At 45.6% G+C, this 26,500-nt stretch overlaps 1 protein-coding gene across 6 annotated transcripts in view; it reads left to right on the top strand.

Annotated features, from left to right (window-relative positions):
- LOC121576528 (receptor-type tyrosine-protein phosphatase S) overlaps positions 1-26,500 on the top strand; it is a 391,473-nt gene that overhangs the window by 158,847 nt on the left and 206,126 nt on the right. For all 6 annotated transcript variants that reach the window (XM_041889743.2, XM_041889739.2, XM_041889745.2 and 3 more), the window contains exon 3: positions 3,023-3,201. In XM_041889743.2, coding sequence (XP_041745677.2) covers positions 3,105-3,201 — 97 coding nt within the window. In that variant the 5' untranslated portion in view covers positions 3,023-3,104. The remainder of the gene's footprint in view (positions 1-3,022; positions 3,202-26,500) is intronic.

Genomic DNA, 26,500 nt, shown 5'->3' with positions numbered 1-26,500 from the left:
GGTGTTTGTCACCTGTATGTGTGTGTGTGTGTTACTGGGTCCTGGATTCCCGTCTGCCAGAGGAAAAAGCAGGGCTAACAGCCTTCTGCAGCTGGTTACAAAGCTCTATAATTAATTCAGGGATGAAAGACAGTGGATCTCTTGCAAGTCAGAGTTAGGCTAGTGTAGCCAAAGTAGCCATTTATAGGGCTATCCAAGAACAGTCAGTGCAATGTTTGTGTTAGCGATTAGCATTCATCATGTTAGCCAAAAGTGAGAGTCACATTAGTGTCCCAAGTTTGTCAAATGTGCTAGCAATTAGCGCTCCTTTCCCAATAAAACATGATGCACACAAGGACAAGCTTATATTGTGAAACGACATAATGACTTTTAATCCCCCCCAAAAAACGTATTCTGTGCTACTGAAGGATAAAGGGAAACACTAAAAAATGTGAGCGTTATTCATTAGCTAGAAATTAGTGGTTTCCCCTCCACTTGCGCTCGATGAAGCAGTTTACGGCGAGGTTTTATCAATCGATTGGCCTCCATGTGAGCACCATCTGACTGAAGCACTATTCATCTCTCTTCCATTTCCAGGGGAGGTTGTGGCTGCTTTTAGCAGAGCTCCTCTTCTCCTGACGATGTGCAAATAGCCAGAGAAGTGCTGCGCTGCTGTGCTTCAACCAGGCGACCACGAGTGTGTGAGTGTGAGTGTGACGCACCTGTCTCCATGGACGGCTACAAGTCTGTCCACACATACAGTAGCTAGTCATTGTGAAATTGTGGAGTCACAGTGGGATTCCTCCACTTCCCCCCACCTGGCCTCCTGTTAGACAGATTCAGAAACAGTGGGATTCCTCCACTTCCCCCCACCTGGCCTCCTGCTGGACAGATCCAGAAACAGTGGGATTCCTCCACTTCCCCCCACCTGGCCTCCTGCTGGACAGATCCAGAAACAGTGGGATTCCTCCACTTCCCCCCACCTGGCCTCCTGTTAGACAGATTCAGAAACAGTGGGATTCCTCCACTTCCTCCCACCTGGCCTCCTGCTGGACAGATCCAGAAACAGTGGGATCTCTTGCGCGGAAAGCCACAAAAGGCCCAATGTTGTAGTTAACGAGCTGCCGTCTCCTCCCCAGAGGGTGTGCATGCTTACTTGCTCATGTGCGTTTGTCTTTGTGTGTGTGTGTGTGTGTGTGTGTGTGTGTGTGTGTGTGTGTGTGTGTGTGTGTGTGTGTGTGTGTGTGGTGTGTTGCATGCGTGTGTGTGGAGTGGCGGTTAGGCGGGTAGGGACTTGGCAGGCGGTGTGGCGTGGCATCTGGGGTGATGGGTTACACTGAAAAGTCTAGCTGCGAGAGAGAGCCTGACTGGAGGTGTATGTTGCAAAACAATCCTCCCTCAAGCTACGTACACGTGTAGACTAGACACATCAGGGTTGTCCCCCTGGAAGTGGAACACTGATGATTTTGATTGCCATCTGATGCATACAGATGTAGGATCTGAATTTGAGCCAGTTTGCTATAGCAGGAAAATAATCCTCCAGCAACAGGAAATGTTAAGGGAAAATCAAGTCTGAAATTTCAAAGTGGAAATTATAAACTTCAGAAACCTTTTTAAACCTCAAATACGCTACAAGCTTTACATGTCCTGCAATGCAGGACAATTCTCCTGCAACAGGGTGATCCTACAGAATGTTTTGTGGTCACACAGCGGTTGGTGATTGACTACAGTAATGGGTAATCGGTGTCTCCAAACTTCCACTTGACTCTTTATAACGTGGTCCATATCACTTCGACGCTGGTCGTAGAACGTTTTAGAACCCCTCAGAACTTTCCAATGACCTCAAAACAAAGCTCCAAATGACAGTTTGTTACAGATCCCCATTTTACCTAGCATCCACAGCATCCACAGCATTCACAGAATTCACAGCATCCACAGCATCCACAGCATTCACAGCATCTCAGAACACAATACTACACACACCAGCAGGGGTCCATTCAGCCTCCTCTTTGGAGCCAGAAAATTACTCATCTCTCTCTCTCTCTCTCTCTCTCTCTCTCTCTCTCTCTCTCTCTCTCTCTCTCTCTCTCTGTCTCTCCCCTCTCTCTCTCTCTCTCCACCCCCTCTCTCTCTCTCTCTCTCTCTCTCTCTCTCTCTCTCTCTCTCTCTCTCTCTCTCTCTCTCTCTCTCTCTCTCTCTCTCTCTCTCTCTCTCTCTCTCTCTCTCTCTCTCTCTCTCTCTCTCTCTCTCTCTCTCTCTCTCTCTCTCTCTCACTCACCCCCTCCTCTCTCTGTGTTCACTTGTTTCCTCCTCTTGTCAGTGTGTGTGTAACTGTGCTCGGGCGTTCGACGTGGCAGACATATCAAAGAGTTCCCACTCACAGGGCCCTGCTGCCATACACACAAGGGCTGCGTCCCAAATGGCATCCTTTATATTGCACTACTTTTGGGGATGCTGCCTGAAATATCGCTGGTTACCCCCATAGTTACACAATGTGCCGATAAGCAAATAATGAAGAGATCGAGAGATTAAAGCCCCAATTAATTATGAGATGTGAAAAGCAGTTGATTAGAATGGGGATGAGAACAGCCATTGTGAGAGTCCCTTCTTGGTCTATGTGATGCTGGTGTGAAGAGATGCATCTTGTTATAAACGGTGTCCATGCATATGAGCCTTGTGGGCCAGCTAGCACACAGCTAATGGGAAAACGTGTGGTGTGCATTTACTGACACAATGGTGACCTTCAGTGAGGCAGAAGACATTTTGAACAAAGTGAAGAGTAGTGTGTTGTAATTGACCTCAGCCGTTGAAACAGACTCACTTTTAAAATGTTTGAATGCAGAATTGATGATATCCTCTCATCTCCTCCTCTCCTCCTTTCCTCCTCTCTCTCTTCCTCTCCTCCTCTCCTCTCCTCCTCTCCTCCTCTCCTCCTCTCCTCCTCTCCTCTCCTCTCCTCCTCTCCTCCTCTCCTCCTCTCCTCCTCTCCTCTCCTCTCCTCCTCTCCTCCTCTCCTCCTCTACTCCTCTCTTCCTCCCGGCAGAGACATCCTGTTTGAAGATCACAGCCTTCTTTTCGTGGGGCCTCGGCACTCCAGCCAGGTCAAAGGTTGCCCCCGGAGCAAGATGGCCGCCGGTGGTCCACCCTGCCTCTCTCTGCCAGCCCTGCTGCCCCTCAGCACTCTGTTGCTCTGTATGCTGCTCACTGGCTTCCATGCCTTATGTGAGTACCACTATAATACGTTTGTGTGTGTGTGTGTGCTGTATGTATTGACCCATGCTAAACCATGCTGTACTGAGCCAGCACAGTTTACCATATATATGAATGTCTCATTTTATTCAATTCAAATGTACTTTCAGTGTTTTGCTGGGTATCACCTATTTTCTGAATTTGTGTTTACTTTTTGACCTATTTAAAATTTTATTTTATGTCACATTGTACACTATATATACAAACGTATGTGGACACCCCTTCAAATTAGTGGATTTGGCTATTTCAGCCACACCCGTTGCTGACAGGTGTATAAATTTGAGCACACAGCCATGCAATTTCAACAGACAAACATTGGCAGCAGAATGGCCTTACTGAAGATCTCAGTGACATTCAAGTTCACAGAACGGGACCGCTGAGTGCTGAAGCACGTAGCGCGTAATGTCCCCGGTTGCAACACTCACTACCGAGTTCCAAACTGCCTCTGGAAGCAACGTCAGCACAAGAACTGTTTGTCGGGAGCTTCATGAAATGGGTTTCCATGGCTGAGCAGCCGCACACAAGCCTAAGATCACCATGCCCAATGGGGCTTGGTCAAAAGTAGTGCACTACATAGAGAATAGGATGCCATTTGTGACCTGTCCCATATCTTCTCCGATTACGAACATCGTCGACTCTCTTATCCCGAAGCTCCCATTCCAGATTTGTTCTGCACCGTTTCTCCACTAAAATGGATTTATAGACACATTAGGAAAACAAAACAAAGGGAGCGCCGAGATAAATAGAAGAGGGAGAGATGGATTGAGATATGGAGGGAGAGAACAAGGGAGAAGAGACAGAATCTTCCTTGCGGTTCAGTGTTTAAATCCAGTCGAGTCAGTGTACGGCTGAGATGGCCTACTTAAGAGTGTGTGTGTGTGTGTGTGTGTGTGTGTGTGTGTGTGACTGCATGACAATGGGTCACACTCTGATCCTTTCCTCCTCCCTTTCTCTCTCCTTTTCCATCTTTCCTCTGTCTCCTCCTCATCTCCCGTCTTTCCCCTGTCTCCTCTTCATCTCCCGTCTTTCCCCTGTCTCCTCTTCATCTCCCGTCTTTCCCCTGTCTCCTCCTCATCTCCCATATTTCCCGTCTCCTCCTCATCTCCGGTCTTTCCCCTGTCTCCTCCTCATCTCCGGTCTTTCCCCTGTCTCCTCCTCATCTTCCGTCTTTCCCCTGTCTCCTCCTCATCTCCCGTCTTTCCCCTGTCTCCTCCTCATCTCCCGTCTTTCCCCTGTCTCCTCCTCATCTCCCGTCTTTCCCCTGTCTCCTCCTCATCTCCCGTCTTTCCCCTGTCTCCTCCTCATCTCCCGTCTTTCCTCTGTCTCCTCCTCATCTCCCATCTTTCCCCTGTCTCCTCCTCATCTCCCATCTTTCCCGTCTCCTCCTCATCTCCTATCTCCTATCTCCTATCACACACACACACACACACACACACACACACACACACACACACACACACACACACACACACAAGACAGATTACCAGGATGTTTATATGTCACCATTTTGTATCGCTAAAACTTCTAGTTTAAATTTTTTTGGGGTTTTTCCAATTTTGCCAACAGTTGTTTGTGTTTATGAACTCCTCAATTAGAGTCAGCTGTTTGCTGTCGTACTAGGCTTTATTGGTTCTGAGTGTACATTTATACAGTGTTAAAGTAATTAAGTTTTAATACACCATTATCTGTGCTTTTGGTTTGATACTGTTCTAAGTTTTTTCCTGAGAATTTTACAATCTGTATCAAACCAGTTGTCATCTGTAGTCTTTTTTGGTTAGTTTTTTCTCAATTTCAGTTGTGCTTCTTTTGCCGTTTGCCTGAATATATTGTTGATGTTTTTTTACTGCTAAATTGATGTGTTATTTTCTGTGAGTGGATGTGGTATCCAGAAAGTTATCTAAGAGTGTTTGGATTTTTTGGTTACTGGTTGCTGTTTTGGGCTGATGTTGTACAGTTTGTTGTGACTGTGTGGTTGTTTCCATGTCTGTTCTTCTGAGGAACAAGGTCATTTGGCTGTGATCAGACATAGGTGTTAGTGGTTTGATGGTGAATGGGCTAAGAGAGAAAGCGTCAATGTCTGTAATCATATAGTCTACTGTGCTGTGGCCAAAAGGTGAGCAATAGGTGAATCTCCTCAAAGAGACCCCCGTAATCTACCATTGATAAAGTACAGACCCAGGCTTCGACAGAGCTGCAACAGATCCATCCCGTTTTTGTTGATGGTGCTGTCACTGTTGTTTCTATGGGGGGAGATTAAGATGGTTAGAAACAGTATGGCCTGTAATAAAGCTGTCCCCTCGTGTTGTCGTTAGATCAGGTAGTGTTCCTGTGCGCGTATTTGTGTCCCCACAGATTAGCACATTTCCCTGGGCCTGGAAATGGCACGTCTCTTCCTCAAGGGTGGGGAATATCTCCTCTGAGTAATATTGGGATGCTGAGGGGGGGATATATATTGCGCAAAGGAACACATATTTTTCTGTCAGTACAAGTTATTTTTTCAGTTTTAACCAAATTTGATATTTACCAATTTTGAGGGGATCAATTGGATTTTAATAAATCTAGCTACCCCTTGGTAAAAAATCTAGCTACCCCCGCGGGTATAACTCTAGCTACCCCGTGGTAATAAATCCAGCTACCCCGTGGGAATGAATCTAGCTACCCCGTGGTAATAAATCTAGCTACCCCGTGGTAATAAATCTAGTAACCATGTGGTAATAAATCTAGCAACCATGTGGTAATAAATCTAGCTACCCTGTGGTAATAAATCTAGCTACCCCGTGGTAATAAATCCTACTACCCTGTGGTAATAAATCTAGCTACCCCGTGGTAATAAATCTTACTACCCCGTGGTAATAAATCTAGCTACCCCGTGGTAATAAATCTTACTACCCCGTGGTAATAAATCTAGCTACCCCGTGGTAATAAATCTTACTACCCCGTGGTAATAAATCTAGCTACCCCGTGGTAATAAATCTTACTACCCCGTGGTAATAAATCTAGCTACCCCGTGTGTGTCTGTGTGTGTGTGTGTATAATCCCCTGCTGACAGCCTTGTTGTGAAAAGATCATAGTGTCCCCTCATTTTCTAAATTGCCTGTGAACTAGAGGAGATGGGAAGGATTGGAGAGTCACCTAGCAAAGCAAGGGGTCACTCCTCTCGATTGACCAATCACAAGCTCTGCTCCTCATTTTCAGAGAAATGCCAATACTTGGAGGCATCTAAGCATTGGTTCTGTTTGGCCGATGATTGTTCGTGTGTATCTGTGTGTGTGTGTGTGTGTGTGTGTGTGTGTGTGTGTGTGTGTGTGTGTGTGTGTGTGTGTGTGTGTGTGTGTGTGCGTGTGTGTGTGTGTGTGTGTGTGTTTCCGCAGATCTGATCTCTGCAGGGTGAAAGAGCACAATCCCTATGGGGTTACCCACTTCCTTTCCAAACTGGGCCAAATTACGGAGTCCACATTCCTACACTTCTCCACACACACACACACACACACTATTTAAAGGCCCCTTCCCTCCCTCCAGCCAGCCAGCCAGCCAGCCAGCCAGCCAGGGTGTGTCCGTGCGTCTGACCACAGCACCCAGGGCCACCCTTATCCTCCCGTCTGCCTCGTCCAGAAAGGACACCATGAGCAGCAGAGTCGTATAGCCAAAACCAAAACAGCTGGCTCCACTGGCCTATTTGTTCTCCTGTGGTCGGTAACTTTGCCTCTCTCCACCATAAAAGCAGCCGTTTCCCTCCTACCCTGGCCTACTCGCCAATCCCCAATGATATTGAACAATACATTAGACCCTCTGTATTCCAACCAATGTTTAGATGTTCTTGGAATGTACACATACAGTAGAATAGTCAGGGGTGGGGGGGTTCAATTCAGTATTATATGTACAGTGCTTTGATTGGCTGATTGTGTGCTGGGATTGCAACTATGCAGTAGTTCCACCAGTTACCAACAGGTGTCCCCATAGTGTATTGAGGCTTAGACTGCATCTATGCATCTACAGGTAAATTCCCATTATATGTTCCACTGTATTCCCCTCCAGCCTGTACCACAGGAGGCTGGTGAGGGGAGAATGGCTCATAATAATGGCTGGAATGGAGTGAATGGAATGGAATGGTATCAAACACATGGAAACCTTGTGTTTGATGTGTTCGGTACCATTCCATTTATTCCATTCCAGCCATTACTATGAGCCCGTACTCCTCAATTAAGGTTCCACCAGCCACCTGTGCGGTACTAACTCTCTGTGCTGTGTCTAGCACAGGATTTACATAGCTGTTCCTCTTGTCCAGGTGGGAGAGGGCAGTGTGGAGTGCGATTGAGATTGCGTCATCTGTGGATCTGTTGGGGCGGTATGCGAATTGGAGTGGGTCTAGGGTTTCCGGGATGATGGTGTCCACATCACCGACAAACTATCATGGTCCAAACACACCAAGAAAGTTGTGAAGAGGGCACGACAACGGCTTTTCCCCATCAGGAGACTGAAAAGATTTGGCATGGGTGCCCAGATCCTCAAAAAGTTCTACAACTGCACCATCGAGAGAATCCTGACTGCTTGCATCACCGCCTGGTATGGTAACTGCTCGGCATCCGACTGTAAGGCGCTACAGAGGGTAGTGCGTATGGCCCAATACATCACTGGGGCCAAGCTTCCTGCCATCCATGACCTATATACTAAGCGGTTGCAGAGGAAGGCCCAAATAATTGTCAAAGACTCCAGTCACCCAAGTCATAGACTGTTCTCTCTGCTACCGCACGGCAAGGATTTATTCAACTGTTATTGATTTTCCAACGATTGCATAAGAAAGAAAATTAGCTACGATTAACGTGGATTTATATGCTTAGTCACCCACAGGCCAGTTACGTATGCACCAGGGGTAGGCAACCCTGGTCCGCAGCCACTTCATGTTTTTGATTTAACTGACCTGGTTGAATTTAGGCAATCACTGAACCGTTCAATTATCTCAGTCGGTCTGGTGTGGTGCCTAGTTGGAACAAAATCCTGCGGTACCTGTGGCACTCCAGAAACATGGTTGCCAACCCCTAGTAAACACTGTTAGTAACAATCTGCCATTTTGTGAGTTTGCCTTCTAATGTTATTATATGGGAGGTGTATTGCACAGCACACAACCTCTTGTGCACACAGTGGGTCAAATTACATTCTGTTGCTTCTCATTATGAGCACTGAAGCTTATTCTGCCCGTTTTACGACTTTCTTTTGGTTATTTGGTCCACTGGTTTGAGCGATGTTGTTTGAGTCGAGTTTGACAGAACAATGTAGGTGATTGAAGTGCGTGAAAGGCGCCAACCCCTCCATGAGAAATGAATTCACCCACACCAGCAAGGTGTCCTTTGAAATTGTAATGTGTCAAACGCTTTGATGAGTACTCTCCTCAAGTTTACATCTTCAAAGGTTATAGAAATGGAAGAATATAATGTAATGCTTGACCTCCATGTGATTTAGAGAAGAGCAGAATCTTCTGGATGGATATGCAGTAGTTTTTCCAAATGTGGGACTTTACATTTCTACCATGATGTTGAGCAAAACATGTTTTTTTTTTGCTTTTGGCTTTTCCAGTTGAGCGCTTCATGGGTTTTATGTGCAGAGCTTGGGTTTTCATGTTGAACATGAGGATTACAGTCAAGATGGAGACTGACTTCAAAGCGTGCCTTATTCTAAGTGACCTTGTGATTGTTTTCATGCCTTGTTGAATCGAACAAAGACAGTGATGTAACACCAGAACGTTCCAATTACCCAGTGTCATGAACAGAAGGCTGTGTCTTTGTCACTATATTGAGATGGACTGGCTATCTCTTTCTCCTTTCACCCATTTTGTGGGCCTCTTGTTACATGCTTCCACCCAAGATGTGGCCCTGAACTGTCTTCGACTCTCAGCAATTGCAGGATTCCTTTTCATTCAGGAGTCAACAAGTGTCAATTGCCTGATGAGACTCAGAATGACACAAAATTGTTACCATTGCGCTAACTCCTCCCAAAACATTAACTGATTTATTTATCCAACGTAATAAGATTGACTAAGATTAAGATTGACTGTTTTTCTACAATCTGTGTCGCGTAGTTGGAGTTGAAGTTTGACCACTGGCATTAACACTCTCAGAACTCGCATTTCCTTCCCACATCCTGCAGTCAGTTTCTGTTAGCTAGCCAACTGTGCAGCCTCATTTGCAGTGTACACATTCACCTTATGATAAATAGGAGAAGAAGACAGAGTGAAAGTTGAAACAGTGGTTGCTCGGTCTGGGCCTCCGTAGCTCCAACCCCATTGGCCCAGACAGACTGACGTGAAAAGAGGAAAAGGGCCCACTTTGATGTTTGGTCTGACAATCCAATCAGCACGCTTGGTTTGTGAATTACTGCATCCAAGATGACTCCTCCACTGCCTAGCCCCGAGGGCAAATCCCAATTAAACTGCCTTAATTGAAAAAGCAATTGTTTCATTAAGTCGTTAGATTCGCCAGGCAAGGATTACATCCAGTGGAGAGAGGTGCCAAATGAGTCCTTAAAAACTCCAATTGTTTATTGATGGGACTATTTTATCTTATGAGCAAAGATCTAACATCAGACCTACACCAGTCAATAAGTGCCGGTGAGGGGTAATTTGCCCATATGGACGATCACGAGCCATACGTCGTCCAGCTTCGCTACAACTAGCAGGGGGAGCTGGAGTATCCTCATACAGCAAACCTCCGTGTTAGTGGTTCAGGTGACAGTATTCACAACTGATGTAACGCTGCAGTGGGGAACCGCGGAAAGCAGGGAGTCTCACAATAAATTTTCTTCGCTGGAGGCCCAACCGATCCCCTCTTTTTCACATGCAACCATGCTCCTCCAATTGAGACAAAAAAATAATAATGTTGTCTTTCCTTCACGATCCAACGTCTTACATTTACATTTTTAGTCATTTAGCAGACGCTCTTATCCAGAGCGACTTACAGGAGCAATTAGGGTTAAGTGCCTTGCTCAAGGACACATCGACAGATTTTTCACCTAGTCTGCTCGGGGATTAGAACCAGCGACCTTTCAGTTACTGGCACAACGCTCTTAACCACTAAGCTACCTGCCACCCTGTCTTCTTCACAGCAGTCGATTAGCCAGGAGCAGCAAACTCATGAAAGAGCAGGAGATGGAGAGAGGGGTATAGAAACAGAGAATGGTTTCCATAGCGATGATTCTTGCTTGAATTGGTTCCTGATTGATGGGGGGCTTGGTGTGTTGAGGCCTGGAGGGTGTTGAAAGTAGAAGGGGTGTTAAGCCAGGCGCTAGCCTGTTAGGGTTCTGTAAGAAGTGGCTAGCATGCTGAGATCTGTGGATGTTGCCTTGCCGTGCACTGCTGATGTAGATCAGGAACAAGGCGCTGACTCCTTGAAACTTCATATAGTTTCCCACCTACTTATTTTCTACATTACTAACTACTACATGTATTATCATCCAGTAATGAGAAAGGATTGTGTCCTGTCAGAACATGCATCCAAACACAATGAGGTAATCCCATTGGTACATCAGTCAATATGATGTGCATGTTTGGTTGTGTAACGATAAAGCTTATGTGGCCCTCAAATATGGCAGTTTCTATTGTTTTCTAAACCAGCAGCATTTACGACATTTTCTTCCACAATAATCCCTGTAAAGTCCCTCTACTGTTATTGGTGTCTGGGGTATTAGAGAGGCAGGTACAATTAGGTTTTGAATAGCACCTCTAATATTTCCAAATGTTCCTTTCTCCACCAAATAAGCCTGTAAAAGGTGTTATTGGCTGTGAAAGGTGCCTATTTCCATCAAAATGGAAGACAAGTGGCTTTTCCAACCATCACCCATCATTCAATTGGTAGATGAGGTACGATTTTGTCCTCCACTGTCCTAAGCCACATCATAATATGTGCTATGTATTCTCCAAAAGCTTCCCATCCATTACAGTATTCGTCATTTAACCGAACCCTACTATCGCCCGATTTACCTACTCAAAGGCGATGTGATAGTACCGCAAATAGAACTCGCACTCACATGGAGTGAAAGGCTATTTGAAAGGAGGCGATGCCATTTCTCTTATAGCTAAGCAGAGCTGAGCAGAGTCAACCAGTCAGTATGAGGGATGCTACATTAGCAAAACAAGTGTCTGCTTTAGACAGTATGGGTTAGCCGTCGACGCTCGCAGCCTTCCCCGCTCGCAGCCTTCCCCGCTACCAGCCTTCCCGCTACCAGCTGTGGTTGGCCCAGTAAAGCTTCAATTCTGTGTCACTGTGACGATAGCTCACTCCCTCCATCTCAGGTTATTTCCGCCCGGATGTCGTCTCCTGCTTGGCAGATAAACTGGGTCCTGTTTGCCTGTACGTTTCCCCATTTGAAGGAGACCTGGGATACAGGGAGATACTGAGGAACTATGTCCTCTAGATGCCTGCTCAGCTGAAGTGGAAGTCCCCATAGGATTCATCTAATGATACATCTTATTGAAAGCAATAACCCACTGGTCAGTGATACATCAGTTTGTTATTGTGATGGGTGATTTGAAGGAGTCAGACGCAGGAGGGTAAATCACTGAATACAGAGTTTATTCCGGAATACAGAGTTACGCAGAATAGCATCAAACAGTCCAGTGCACAAAATAGGTGCACCGGAACCAAACAGGCACACGGGGAAAATATACCCCGGCAATACAAAATACACTGAGCTCAACCGAGCTGCTACTCCTCACAATAAACAATCACCCACAAGGACAAGGTGGCAGAGGGAACACGTATACACGTACTAATGAGGGGATCTGAACCAGGTTTGTGTAATAAGCAAGACAAAACAAATGGAATGATGAGATGAGGAGCGGCAGTGGCTAGAAGGCCGGTGACGACGAACGCCGAAGCCTGCCCGAACCAGGAGAGGAGGCAGCTTCGGAGGAAGTCCTGACAGTTATTATCGACTTTTATGGACTTTTCAAGGCATGATAGTAATATTGCCTAGGATGATAATGTGTTTGTATTTTGGTGGAAGTTTCTGATGTTGCTTATTGTGGTGGAATGAGAAAGCAATTTGTTTTCAAAAGCCAATTTCTATCACGCAATTACTGCCTGCATGACCAGGGTGTTGATGCTTAATAAAGGGTCAAATTCATCAATAACATGCCTGAGGCGGGAAGCAATTGAAAATGTTTAAAGGTTAATTATGCTGATCTTGGTTGTCATGCATACACACACACAAACACACACGCATACACACACCATAGACACACATTGTATTGTATTTAGAGACATACAGACGTAGACCCATGGACATAGACCTCTCGCTCTCTCTGTCTCTTTCTCTCTCTCTCTCTCTCTCTCTCTCTCTCTCTCTCTCTCTCTCTCTCTCTCTCTCTCTCTCTCGCTCTGTCTCTGTCTCTCTCTCTCTCTCTCTCGCTCTGTCTGTCTCTCTCCACCCTCTTCACCATTTCTCGTCACCTTATGCTCTGTTATTTCATCCTCCCATCAACCCCTCTTTCTCTATTTTCTATATCTTTCTTACTCTCTCTCTCTCTCTCTCTCTCTCTGTCGCTCTCTCTCTCTCTCTCTGTTCCTCCCAGCTCCCCAATATCTTTCTCTTCTGAAAGCTTCTGCTATAGGTTTAACCCAGGAGAGCGTACCTAAGAGTACCTTGGAGGAGAGCAGTGGAATACTCCTGACCATTCGGCTTATATTGACAGGCTGGTGCAGGCTGGTGCAGCTGGTCATCTGACCGCGTGGTGAGAGGGCACTGGTCAAATGGTCCAATGGGCACCATGCCAGGGGAACCGATCGTAGCCGCTTGGCATGTACTCTACACTTAGCCACAGCCACAGCTACTGTATACTCCACCTAAATCTCTCTATCTCTTCTATTCAAAAAACGTCTAAGAGGAGTGCTGATCTGTGATCAGTTAGCCTTTTAGATCATAATGAATAAGATTATATAGACAGGGGGGGACCTGATCCTAGAGTGCTCAGTCCCCCCCGTCCATGTAATCCTATTCATTATGATCTAAAAGACCAAACTGATCCCAGATCAGCACTCCTACTCCTAGACACATTTTTTTTATACGGGATTCATACTCTCTAAGGTGAACATAATGGAGGAATGCTATACAAATTGCAGCTGCAACCCACCCACCTGTTGCTCATTCTAATGGTAGATACAATCACGGAGATCCAGTACAATTCCAGAGTCAATATTTCCCTATCTACTCATTCCACAGTCGTATTGCTGGAGTGCAGGAATCAATTTGTCAAGACGCCGACAAGATAGACGGAAAATATGAAACCCCTCAGCTTCTTTTCGAAAGAGGAAATGTCACAATCTCTTGTTCCTTTCAACGATATCAGTGGACAGTATTACCGTACCAACAGGAAAAGACTGTTGCTCAATTGACAGAATTTCCTCTGTGGTGTGGATGGCTGGCTTCCCACGGGTCATCAGGCCAAGCCGAGTCTCTTCATTTTTCTCCATCTCTCTCCATCTCTCTCCATTGCTCATCATCTCTCTCCATCTCGCTCCATCTCTCTTCATCTCTCCATCTCTCCATCTCTCCATCTCTTCATCACTCTTCATCTCTCCATCTCTTCATCTCTCTCCATCTCTCCATCTCTCTCCATCTCTCTCCATCTCTTCATTACTCTTCATTTCTCTCCATCTCTCCATCTCTCTTCACCTCTATTCATCTCTCCATCTCTTCATCTCTCAATTCAAAGGGCTTTATTGGCATGGGAAACATACAGTTGAAGTCGGAAGTTTACGTACACCTTAGCCAAATACATTTAAACTCAGTTTTTCACAACTCCTGACATTTAATCCTAGTAGAAATCCCCTGTCTTAGGTCAGTTAGGATCACCACTTTATTTTAAGAATGTGAAATGTAAGAATAATAGTAGAGAGAATGATTTATTTAAGCTTTTATTTCTTTCATCACATTCCCAGTGGGTCAGAAGTTTACATACACTCAATTAGTATTTGCTAGCATTGCCTTTAAATTGTTTAACTTGGGTCAAACATTTAAGGTAGCCTTCCACATGCTTCCCACAATAAGTGGTGTAAATTTTGGCCCATTCCTCCTGACAGAGCTGGTGTAACTGAGTCAGGTTTGTAGGCCTCCTTGCTCGCAAACACTTTTTCAGTTCTGCCCACAAATTTTCTATAGGATTGAGGTCAGGGCTTTGTGATGGCCACTCCAATACCTTGACTTTGTTGTCCTTAAGCCATTTTGCCACAACTTTGGAAGTATGCTTGGGGTCATTGTCCATTTGGAAGACCCATTTGCAACCAAGCTTTAACTTCCTGACTGATGTCTTGAGATGTTGCTTCAATATATCCACATAATTTTCCTTCTTCATGATGCCATCTATTTTGTGAAGTGCCCCAGTCCCTCCTGCAGCAAAGCACCCCCACAGTATGATGCTGCCACCCATTTTACATTTTAGTCATTTAGCAGACGCTCTTATCCAGAGCGACTTACAGTTAGTGAGTGCATACATTATTATTATATATATTTTTTCCATACTGGCCCCCCGTGGGAATCGAACCCACAACCCTTGCAAACGCCATGCTTTACCAACTGAGCTACACGGGACTAGCTCAGTTGTCCCATTCCCCGTGCTTCACGGTTGGGATGGTGTTCTTTGGCTTCCAAGCCTGCCCCTTTTTCCTCCAAACATAACGATGGTCATTATGGCCAAACAGTTATATTTTTGGTTCATCAGACCAGAGGACATTTCTCCAAAAGGTAAGATATTTGTCCCCATGTGCAGTTGCAAACCGTAGTCTGGCTTTTTTATGGCGGTTTTGGAGCAGTGGCTTCATCCTTGCTGAGCGGCCTTTCAGGTTATGTCGATATAGGACTCGTTTTACTGTGGCTATAGATACTTTTGTACCTGTTTCCTCCAGCATCTTCACAGGGTCCTTTGCTGTTGTTCTGGGATTGATTTGCACTTTTAGCACCAAAGTACGTTCATCTCTAGGAGACAGAACGCGTCTCCTTCCTGAACGGTATGATGGCTGCGTGGTCCCATGGTGTTTATACTTGCGTACTATTGTTTGTACAGATGAACGTGGTACCTTCAGGCATTTGGAAATTGCTCCCAAGGATGAACCAGACTTGTGGAGGTCTGCAATTTTTTTTCTGAGGTCTTGGCTGATTTCTTTTGATTTTCCCATGATGTCAAGCAAAGAGGCACTGAGTTTGAAGGTAGGCCTTGAAATACATCCACAGGTACACCTCCAATTGACTCAAATTATGTCAATTAACCTATCAGAAGCTTCTAAAGCCATGACATAATTTTCTGGAATTTTCCAAGCTGTTTAAAGGCACAGTCAACTTAGTGTATGTAAACTTCTGACCCACTGGAATTGTGATACAGTGAATTATCACCAAGGTGCAGTGTGGTATGCGTACATGTTTATTAATAAGAAAAAACAACGAAAATGTGAAGTCCTATGGGCTATACACACAACAAGCCAAACAGGAACACAAAACAAGATCCCACAACTAAGGTAGGCAACCAGGCTACCTAAGGATGATCCCCAATCAGAGAAAACGAGCGACAGCTGCCTCTGATTGGGAATAACACCCGGCCAAACATAGAAATACAAATACTAGAATCCAACATAGAAATACAATAACATAGATCTCAAACTGAACTCACACCCTGACCCAACCAACAAGAGTTGCGTACTCCAAAGTTGCGTACTCCGGCCGCACCAACCTGATTCATTAAGGGAGGGTCCGGGTGGGCATTCAGCCTCGGGGGCGGCTCCGGCTCCGGGCATGACGACCTCTCCCTCTCTGCCTCCCCGTTGCGCCCCTGGTCTGGTCTGGACCTCGGCGCGATGCTTCCCCTCTCCTTCCTCCCACGATGCACCAAGCCCTGTCTGGACCCTGGTGTGGGAGACCCCGAACCTGGAGAGGGGCTGACGTCTGGGCCTGGATCGGCAATCCTCCCGTGATGCACCAAGCCCTGTCTGGACCCTGGTGTGGGAGGCCCCGACCCTGGAGAGGGGCTGACTTCTGGGTCTGGAGTGGAGCCGCTGACCGGAGCTGAACTGGACCCCGGTGGAGCGGACTGCTCTGGCTCCGGAGTAGAACAGCTGACCGGAGCTGGACAGGGCACCGGTGGAGCGGACTGCTCTGGCTCCGGAGTGGATCCGCTGACCGGAGCTGGACTAGGCACCGGTGGAGCGAACTACTCTGGCTCCGGAGTGGAGCCGCTGACCGGAGCTGGACTAGGCACCGGTGGAGCGGACTGCTCTGGCTCCGGAGTGGAGCCGCTGACTGGAGCTGGACTGGGAACACGCACAACTGGTCTGGTGCGAGGAGCAGGCACGGATCATGCCAGACTGGAGACACGCACCACTGGTTCGGTGCGGGGAGCAGGTACGGGGCGTACCGGGCTGGCGACACGCACCACTGGTTTGGTGCGGGGAGTAGGTACGGGCCGTACTGGACTGGATACACTCACCACTGGTTTGGTGCGGGGAGCAGGGACGGGCCGTACTGGACTGGATACATGCACCACTGGTTTGGTGCGGGGAGCAGGTACGGGGCGTACCGAGCTGGCGACACGCACCACTGGGTTGGTGCGAGGAGCTGGCACAGGCCGCACCGGGCTGTGGAGGCACACTGGAGGTCTGGAGCGTAGAGCTGGCACAACCCGACCTGGCTGGATGCCCACTTCCGCACGGTACGTGCGTGGCGCTAGCACAGGATGCACTGGACTGTGCAGGCGCACTGGCGACACAGTGCGTATCTCCGCATAACACGGAGCCTGCACGGTCACACGCTTCTTAGCGTGAATACGGGGAGTTGGCTCTGCTCTGAATCCTGGCTCCGCCAACCACCCCGTGTGCCCCCCCCAAGAAAATGTTCTTGGGGCTGCTTCTCTGGCTGTCTTCGTGACCGAGTCCTTTTGAGTCGCCGTTTCTCCTCTCCTGCCTGGGCTTCCTCCTTCGCCCAGGGTCCTCTACCAGCCAATATCTCCTCCCAAGTCCAAAATGTCTTTCCCACCTGTGTCCAGGGTGTCTGCTGCTCCTGGGCACGCTGCTTGGTCGATTGGTGGTGGGATCTTCTGTCACGATCGTTGAGAGACGGGTCAGACCAAGGTGCAGCGTGGTATGCGTACACATTTATTAATAAGAATAAACACTTGACAAAATAACAAACAAAAAAAACAACGAAAACGTGACAAGCCAAACAGGAACACAAAACAAGATCCCACAACTAAGGTAGGCAACCAGGCTACCTAAGTATGATCCCCAATCAGAGACAACGAGCGACAGCTGCCTCTGATTGGGAATCACACCCGGCCAAATATAGAAATAAAAATACTAGAATCCAACATAGAAATACAATAAAATACAGTGGGGAGAACAAGTATTTGATACACTGCCGATGTTGCAGGTTTTCCTACTTACAAAGCATGTAGAGGTCTGTAATTTTTATCATAGGTACACTTCAACTATGAGAGACGGAATCTAAAACAAAAATCCAGAAAATCACATTGTATGATTTTTAAGTAATTCATTTGCATTTTATTGCATGACATAAGTATTTGATCACCTACCAACCAGTACGAATTCCGGCTCTCACAGACCTGTTAATTTTTCTTTAAGAAGCCCTCCTGTTCTCCACTCATTACCTGTATTAACTGCACCTGTTTGAACTCGTTACCTGTCCACACACTCAATCAAACAGACTCCAACCTCTCCACAATGGCCAAGACCAGAGAGCTGTGTAAGGACATCAGGAATAAAATTGTAGACCTGCACAAGGCTGGGATGGGCTACAGGACAATAGGCAAGCAGCTTGGTGAGAAGGCAATAACTGTTGGCGCAATTATTAGAAAATGGAAGAAGTTCAAGATGACGGTCAATCACCCTCGGTCTGGGGCTCCATGCAAGATCTCACCTCGTGGGGCATGAGGAAGGTGAGGGATCAGCCCAGAACTACACGGCAGGACCTGATCAATGACCTGAAGAGAGCTGGGACCACATTCTCAAAGAAAACCATTAGTAACACACTACGCCGTCATGGATTAAAATCCTGCAGCGCACACAAGGTCCCCCTGCTCAAGCCAGTGCATGTCCAGGCCCGTCTGAAGTTTGCCAATGACCATCTGGATGATCCAGAGGAGGAATGGGAGAAGGTCATGTGGTCTGATGAGACAAAAATAGAGCTTTTTGGTCTAAACTCCACTCGCAGTGTTTGGAGGAAGAAGAAGGATGAGTACAACCCCAATAACACCATCCCAACCGTGAAACATGGAGGTGGAATCATCATTCTTTGGGGATGCTTTTCTGCAAAGGGAACAGGACGACTGCACCGTATTGAGGGGAGGATGGATGAGACCATGTATCGCGAGATCTTGGCCAACAACCTCCTTCCCTCAGTAAGAGCATTGAAGATGGGTCGTGGCTGTGTCTTCCAGCATGACAATGACCAGAAACACACAGCCAGGGCAACTAAGGAGTGGCTCCGTAAGAAGCATCTCAAGGTCCTGGAGTGGCCTAGCCAGTCTCCAGACCTGAACCCAATAGAACATCTTTGGAGGGAGCTGAAAGTCTGTATTGCCCAGCGACAGCCCCGAAACCTGAAGGATCTGGAGAAGGTCTGTATGGAGGAGTGGGCCAAAATCCCTGCTGCAGTGTGTCCAAACCTGGTCAAGACCTACAGGAAACGTATGAACTCTGTAATTGCAAACAAAGGTTTCTGTACCAAATATTAATTTCTGCTTTTCTGATGTATCAAATACTTATGTCATGCAATAAAATGCAAAATAATTACTTAAAAATCATACAATGTGATTTTCTGGATTTTTGTTTTAGATTCCGTCTCTCACAGTTGAAGTGTACCTATGATAAAAATGACAGACCTCTACATGCTTTGTAAGTAGGAAAACCTGCAAAATTGGCAGTGTATCAAATACTTGTTCTCCCCACTGTAGATCTCAAACTGAACTCAACACCTGACCCAACCAACAAGAGTTCTCTCGGTCAGGGCGTGACAGTCATGCACAAAGTAGATGTCCGAACCGACTTGCCAAAACTATAGTTTGTTAACAAGAAATATGTGGAGTGGTTGAAAAACGAGTTTGAATGATTCCAACCTAAGTGTATGTAAACTTCCGACTTCAACTGTATGTTTACATTGCCAAAACAAGTGAAATAGATAATAAACATTACACTCACAAAAGTTCCAAAGGAATTGAGAAATTTCAAATATCATATTGTGGCCATATACAGTGTTGTAATGATGTGCAAATATAATAGTTAAAGTACAAAAGGGAAAAATAAATAAACATAAATATATGGGTTGTATTTACAATGGTGTTTGTTCTTCACTGGTTGCCCTTTTCTTGTGGCAACAGGTCACAAATGTTGCTGCTGTGATGGCACACTGTGGTATTTCACCCAGTAGATAAGGGAGTTGGTAATCATAAAGAAAGGATGACCAAGGCACTCTTCATATTTTTACATTTGACATGTTAGTCATTTAGCAGACGCTCTTATCCAGAGCGACTTACAGTTAGTGAGTACATCCCAGTCAACCAACAGACCCCATTGTGAGACGCCTCAAAGAGGATATTCAACCCTAAGGTCAAATTCAAGGTCATCTCAATATTTTACAGTAGAAGCTATCTAAGCACAGCAAAACTGACAAGGTGCACACTGATCAGTAAAGTAAATAGAGGCTAACATTCTACAACGCTCCCTTTCCTCTGCACAGTTCTCTCACAGAGAGAAACAATAGGATTACAATACAGTGTTCTATGCTTTCTTCATTTGATCCAATCCACTACCTCTTCTTATGTATACGTTGGTGTCTTTTTAAATGGCCCAATCTGTAGAATCTCGTCTCACAGTCAGTGCAGTGATAAGTCTTCTCTCCAGTGTGTAACCGTTGGTGTGTTTTTTCATTGCCCAAACAGGATTCTCTCCTGTGTGTGTTCTCTGATGACCATATAATTAATACAAATGCATTTATTTGTGTGGCATGTTCAATGGACACAAAGATTAAAAACTCTGACGTGTTTCGGCTGCATGGCCTTCGTCAGGGAGTACAAAGATATGATAATACAATGTCCTCTTTTGAACAGCTTTTTCCAATCAACCCGGATTTGAAGAGGGAGTGGTTACAGAATTCATTGGACAACACCTAGTAACCAATACTATACACATTAAAAAGTGAAATACTGTAGATATTTTATCAAAAATGCATCTCAAGGCTAGAAGCATCAGAACCCCTAGAAAGGTAGTTCTAACCTTGAATATGACTGGGCAAAGTGTTAAGAATAGGAGAGACATCTATTTTATAGGACACTAGATCACAGCAAACATTGACCACAACAGTCTGAACATAGCTGAGGGCAATGGATTCCAAGATGGCGTAGTAGTGCAGTTCTGTTTTTGTCGTGTGTCTGTAAATAGCCTGTAAATACCCTGTTTTTTTGTATTTTTCGTACATATTTCCCTATCAGACTTTTCATCCTTCTACAAAATATACTTTCCTGCAACCCGCCTCACTCAATGTGGAATGGATTCTATTATTGACTTACCTTTATCTAGAATCTCCAGTTGAAACTAGCTAGCCAGCTAACTAGCTACTTGCTATTAGCCACAGCTAGCGGTATTTCACCCAGAACATTGGATTTTTTTTCTGCGGGATTAATTTTAATCACTGGACATTAATCACCGGATATTCGGCCAGTCTGCACAGCGCGTTATCGACCCAGAACATATCAGTTTTTCCGCCGGAATCACTGAATCACTGGACCTTTAACTCCGGATTCATCGCTACCAGCTAGCTGCAACAAAATGGACGCTGTGGTCTGGCTAATCATCCTGAGCTAGGCCCATCTCCCGGCTATCTACCTCTCTGTCAACCGGACAGGACCACCTAGTGTTGACACGGAGCCCCGCCGATCCTACACGACTGGTCTGCCGACGAAATCGTCTGATGTGGTTACGACGTTAACCACGAAGATTCCATCTGCTAGCCCCCGGCCCGCTAGCACACGCTAGCCGTGGCCTCTTACTCGCTAGTGCTTTAGCAGACTCGAACTATCCTATTGCTGTTCACCGGACCTTATGATAACTCAGCTATACAGCTGATGTCTGCTGGACTGTTCCTTTTTACGGTACTACATCCTGTTTATGTTTAGCCTCAGCCCAAACATGGTTAGCTTATTGTTGTTTCGGTTATTTCTAATTGTACTATTTCACTGTAGACCCCCCAGCCCAGCTAAACCTGCCTTAGATATTGCAAAAATCTCTGAAGCTGGAGACTCTTATCTCCCTCAATAACTTTAAGCATCAGTTGTCAGAGCACCTTACCGATCACTGCACCTGTACACAGCCCAGCCCATCTGAAATTAGCCCACCCAACTACCTCATCCCTATATTGTTGTTTATTTTGCTATTTTGCACCCCAGTATCTCTATTTGCACATAATCTCTTGCACATCTAGCATTCCAGTGTTAATACTATTGTAATTATTTTGCACTATAGCCTATTTATTGCCTTACCTCCATAACTTGCTACATTTGCACACACTGTATATATATTTTCTGTTGTATTTTTGACTTTATGTTTTTTACCCCATATGTAACTCTGTGTTGTTTTTATTGCACTGCTTTGCTTTATCTTGGCCAGGTCGCAGTTGTAAATGAGAACCTGTTCTCAACTGGCTTACCTGGTTAAAGAAAGGTGAAAAAAAATATATATATATATAAATAGAGAAAAGTGTCCACTAGATGGCACCAAAGGGACCTCTCACGACCCTACAGGAAAGGTGAGAAATCCATATCTTCATTTTAACCAGGGTACTTAGTGGCCTGTAGTTTGTAAATCCAAAAACGTTCCCTTTGGTTTAGCTGTTTAAGACGGTCCCCTTTTCTAATTGAGGCCGGAACATGATCAATACCCATAGCTTGTAGGGAGGCAGGGTCACCATGGTGTAAGGACTTGTAGTGCCTTGCCATGGGGTAGTCTTCATTGCCTACCCGTATGGCGTACTTGTGTTCCGCTAAGCGGTCTTGAAGGCGTCTCTTTGTCTGTCCAATGTAGAACACCTTGCACTGTGGACATTCCAATCTATAGATGACATGATGGTTTTGCAGTTAATGAAATGCTTGAGTTGATACTCCATTTGTCAACAAAATACTTTTTCTGAGCAATATTTCTGCAATGGTTGCACTGGTTGCATTTAAAAGAGCCCCTGGGTTTGTGGTCTAGCCAAGTTTTTTGAGAGTCAACAGGAAGATAGCTGTGGACTAATTTGTCATTTAGGGTAGGACATCTCTTAAAGCTTATGACTGGTGGCTCAGGAAAGACTTGGCGCAGTAGCTTATCACTTTGGATGATTCCCCAATTATTTTTAATGATTCTTTTAATGTTCTCTGCTTCAGTGCTGTATTTTTTTAACAAAGTACACTCTCTCTGATGCTCCCCTTTGCAACAAGTTCTCTCTGTCAAGTTGTCCGGCCCTTATACCTGCATCTTTCAGGACCTGAACGCTGTAACCCCGATTCAAGAAGCGATTCTCTAATTCAGCAGATTTGACACTGTTGTCTGTTTCCTGATCGCAAATTCTGCGGACTCTTTGGAATGTTCTCTTTTAGCCTTTTGGGATGGAAGCTGTCTGCCCTCAGAATGGTATCCCATCTGTAGGCTTCCTAAAGATTGATGTGTGCAAACAAACTTTGTCATTTTTACTGATGTCAAGATCCAAAAAATGAATGTTATCCTTGCTGTACTCCATAGTTAGTTTGATGTTAGGTTTAATGCTGTTAAGGTATTGGTGGAAGGAAATAAGTTCATCTTCTGAGCCAGACCAGAACAGGCAAACATCATCAATATAGCGTCCGCACCATATAATCCGGTCAAAGTACTGTTTTTTAGAAGGATCCAAAATGAAGTAATTTTCCCATTTACCTAAGTACAAACCAGCGTAGGAAGGTCCCATGGCAGTTCCTTTGACTTGTTTAAAAATACGGTCCTGAAAGACAAATATGTTATTATTAAGAGTCCATTCAGTCAGGCATCTCAGTCTCAGGCCGGGTACTCAAGAAACGGTGTATTGCTGCCAATCCTTGATCATGATCAATGGTGGTGTATAGAGACTACACACCCATGGTGACTAAAATGGAAGCTGTACCTATATTTTTCAATTCCTTAATTTTGTTCAACACATCTGTGGTATCTTGAAGATAGGCTGGGAGTGACGGCAGAAAAGGCTTAATAAAGTAATCCAATGTACTTGGAGATGGGTTCTGTCAGACTTTCAATACCACTAATGACTGGCCTGCCTGGGGGGTTGTCAAGATTCTTGTGAACTTTTGGAAGAAGATAAAAAGAAGCCGTACTGACATTGAAAATAAATGTGAACTCATTGTCTGAAATGTAGCCGTTCTCCTTAGCTTCTGTGAGAATCCCTTTCAATTCAGTGTTCAGGTCCTCTGTAGGGTTGAAGGTAAGAGATTGGTAGAATTCATCATTGTCTAATTGATGGTAGGTTTCTGTCACATATTTGTCTTTACTCCATACTACTGTAGACAGTTAAACAGATTCTCCACCACAAAAGTCACATTCTTGGCAAAAGTATTTAGTGTGGCATTCTGGACAATGGGACAAAAGGTGGACTTGGGCTTATTGTTTTCGAGTTGGATTTGTTTTCAAATTCTTTGTGGATCTGTGTAATCTGAGGGAAATATTTGTCTCTAATATGGTCATATATTTGGCAGGAGGTTAGGAGGTGCAGCTCAGTTTCCACCTCATTTTGTGGGCAGTGTGCACATAGCCTGTCTTCTCTTGAGAGCCAGGTCTGCCTATGGCGAACCCTTCTCAATAGCAAGGCTATGCTCACTGAGTCTCTACATAGTCAAAGCTTTCCATAAGTTTAGGTCAGTCACAGTGGTCAGGTATTCTGTCACTGTGTACTCTCTGTTTAGGGCCAAATAGCATTCTAGTTTGCTCAGTATTTTTGTTAATTCTTTCCAATGTGTCAAGTAATTATCTTTTAGTTTTCTCATGATTTGGTTGGGTCTAAATGTGTTGTTGTCCTGGGGCTCTGTGGGGTCTGTTTGTGTTTGTGAACAGAGCCCAGGACCAGCTTGTTTAGGGGACACTTCTCCAGGTTCATCTCTCTGTAGGTGATGGCTTTGTTATGTAAGGTTTGGGAATCGCTTCCTTTTAGGCGGTTGTAGAATTTAACGGCTGTTTTCTGGATTTTGATCATTACATGTACATTTTAGTCATTTAGCATACACTCTTATCCAGAGCGACTTACAGTTAGTGAGTGCATACATTTTCATACTGGCCCCCCGTGGGAAACGAACCCACAAACCTGGCGTTGCAAACGCCATGCTCTACCAACTGAGCTAGCGGGTATCGGCCTAATTCTGCTCTGCATGCATTATTTGTTGTTTTTCATTGTACACTGAGGATATTTTAGCAGAATTCTGCATGCAGTCTCAATTTGGTGTTTGTCCCATTTTGTGAGTTCTTGGTTGGTGAGCCCAGACCTCACAACCATAAAGGGCAATGACATTTGACTTCAGATTGTAGCAGGGTGAGGCCAGGTGCTGCAGACTGTTCTAGTGCCCTCGCCAATTCGTTGATATATACGTTGAAGAGGGTGCGGCTCAAACCATGTGGACAGAAATGTGTGTGTTTCTTTGCCAATTTTTAAACGCACACTTGTTGTTTGTGTGCATGGATTTTATAATGTTGTATGTTTTTTTCCCAAACACTGCATTCCATCAACTTGTATAGCAGACCCTCATGCCAAATTGAATCAAAAACTTTTTTTGAATCAACAAAGCATGACAAGACTTTGCCTTTGTTTTGGTTTGTTTGTTTGTCAATAAGGGTGTGCAGGGTAAATACGTTTTCTGTCATAAGGAAATTTGGTAAAAAGCCCATTTGACATTTGCTCAGTACATTGTTTTCACTAAGGAAATGTACGAGTCTGCTGTTAATGATAATGCAGAAGATTTTCCCAAGGTTGCTGTTGATGCATATCCCACGGTAGTTATTGGGGTCAAATGTGTCTCCACTTTTGGGGAAGATGCCAGACCTGAGGATGATGTTAAAAAGTTTAAGTATAGCCAACATCTCTCTGCATGTCTTCATCTCTTTTCATCTCTCCGTCTCTCTTCGTCTCTCTCCATCTCTTCATCTCTCTCCATCTCTCTATGTCTCTTTCTCTCTCCATATCTTCATCTCTCTTCATCTCTCTCCATCTCTTCATCTCTCTCCGTTTCTCTACATCTCTTCATCTCTCTTTCTCTCTCCATCTCTCTCCATCTCTCCGTCTCTCCGTCTCTCTCCATCTCTCTCTCTCCGTCTCTCCGTCTCTCTCTGTCTCTCCGTCTCTCTCCTTCTCTCTCTCTCTCCGTCTCTCTCCTTCTCTCTCTCTCCGTCTCTCTCCTTCTCTCTCTCTCTGTCTCTCTCCTTCTCTCTCTCTCTCCGTCTCTCTCCTTCTCTCTCTCTCCGTCTCTCTCCGTCTCTCTTCGTCTCTCTCCTTCTCTCTCTCTCTCTCCGTCTCTCCGTCTCTCTTCGTCTCTCTCCTTCTCTCTCTCTCTCCGTCTCTCTCCGTCTCTCTTTGTCTCTCTCCTTCTCTCTCTCTCTCTCCGTCTCTCCGTCTCTCTTCGTCTCTCTCCTTCTCTCTCTCTCTCCGTCTCTCTCTGTCTCTTCGTCTCTCTCCTTCTCTCTCTCTCTCCGTCGCTCTCTGTCTCTCCGTCTCTCTCCTTCTCTCTCTCTCTCTCCGTCTCTCTCCTTCTCTCTCTCTCTCCGTCTCTCTCCTACTCTCTCTCTCTGTCTCTCTGTCTCTCTTCGTCTCCTTCTCTCTCTCCGTCTCTCCGTCTCTCTTCGTCTCTCTCCTTCTCTCTCTCTCTCCGTCTCCGTCTCTCTCCTTCTCTCTCTCTCTCCGTCTCTCTCCGTCTCACTCCTTCTCTCTCTCTCTCCGTCTCTCTCCGTCTCTCTCCGTCTTTCCGTCTCTCTTCGTCTCTCTCCTTCTCTCTCTCTCTCCGTCTCCGTCTCTCTCCTTCTCTCTCTCTCTCCGTCTCTCTCCGTCTCACTCCTTCTCTCTCTCTCTCCGTCTCTCTCCGTCTCTCTCCGTCTTTCCGTCTCTCTTCGTCTCTCTCCTTCTCTCTCTCTCTCCGTCTCCGTCTCTCCGTCACTCTCTGTCTCTCTCTCTCTCGTCTCTCTTCGTCTCTCTCCTTCTCTCTCTCTCTCCGTCTCTCTCCTTCTCTATCTCTCTCCGTCTCTCTTTG

This window comes from Coregonus clupeaformis, chromosome 11 (assembly GCF_020615455.1).
Source record: "Coregonus clupeaformis isolate EN_2021a chromosome 11, ASM2061545v1, whole genome shotgun sequence".
NCBI classification, from domain to species: domain Eukaryota; kingdom Metazoa; phylum Chordata; class Actinopteri; order Salmoniformes; family Salmonidae; genus Coregonus; species Coregonus clupeaformis.
This window is presented reverse-complemented; position numbering and strand designations above follow the sequence as displayed.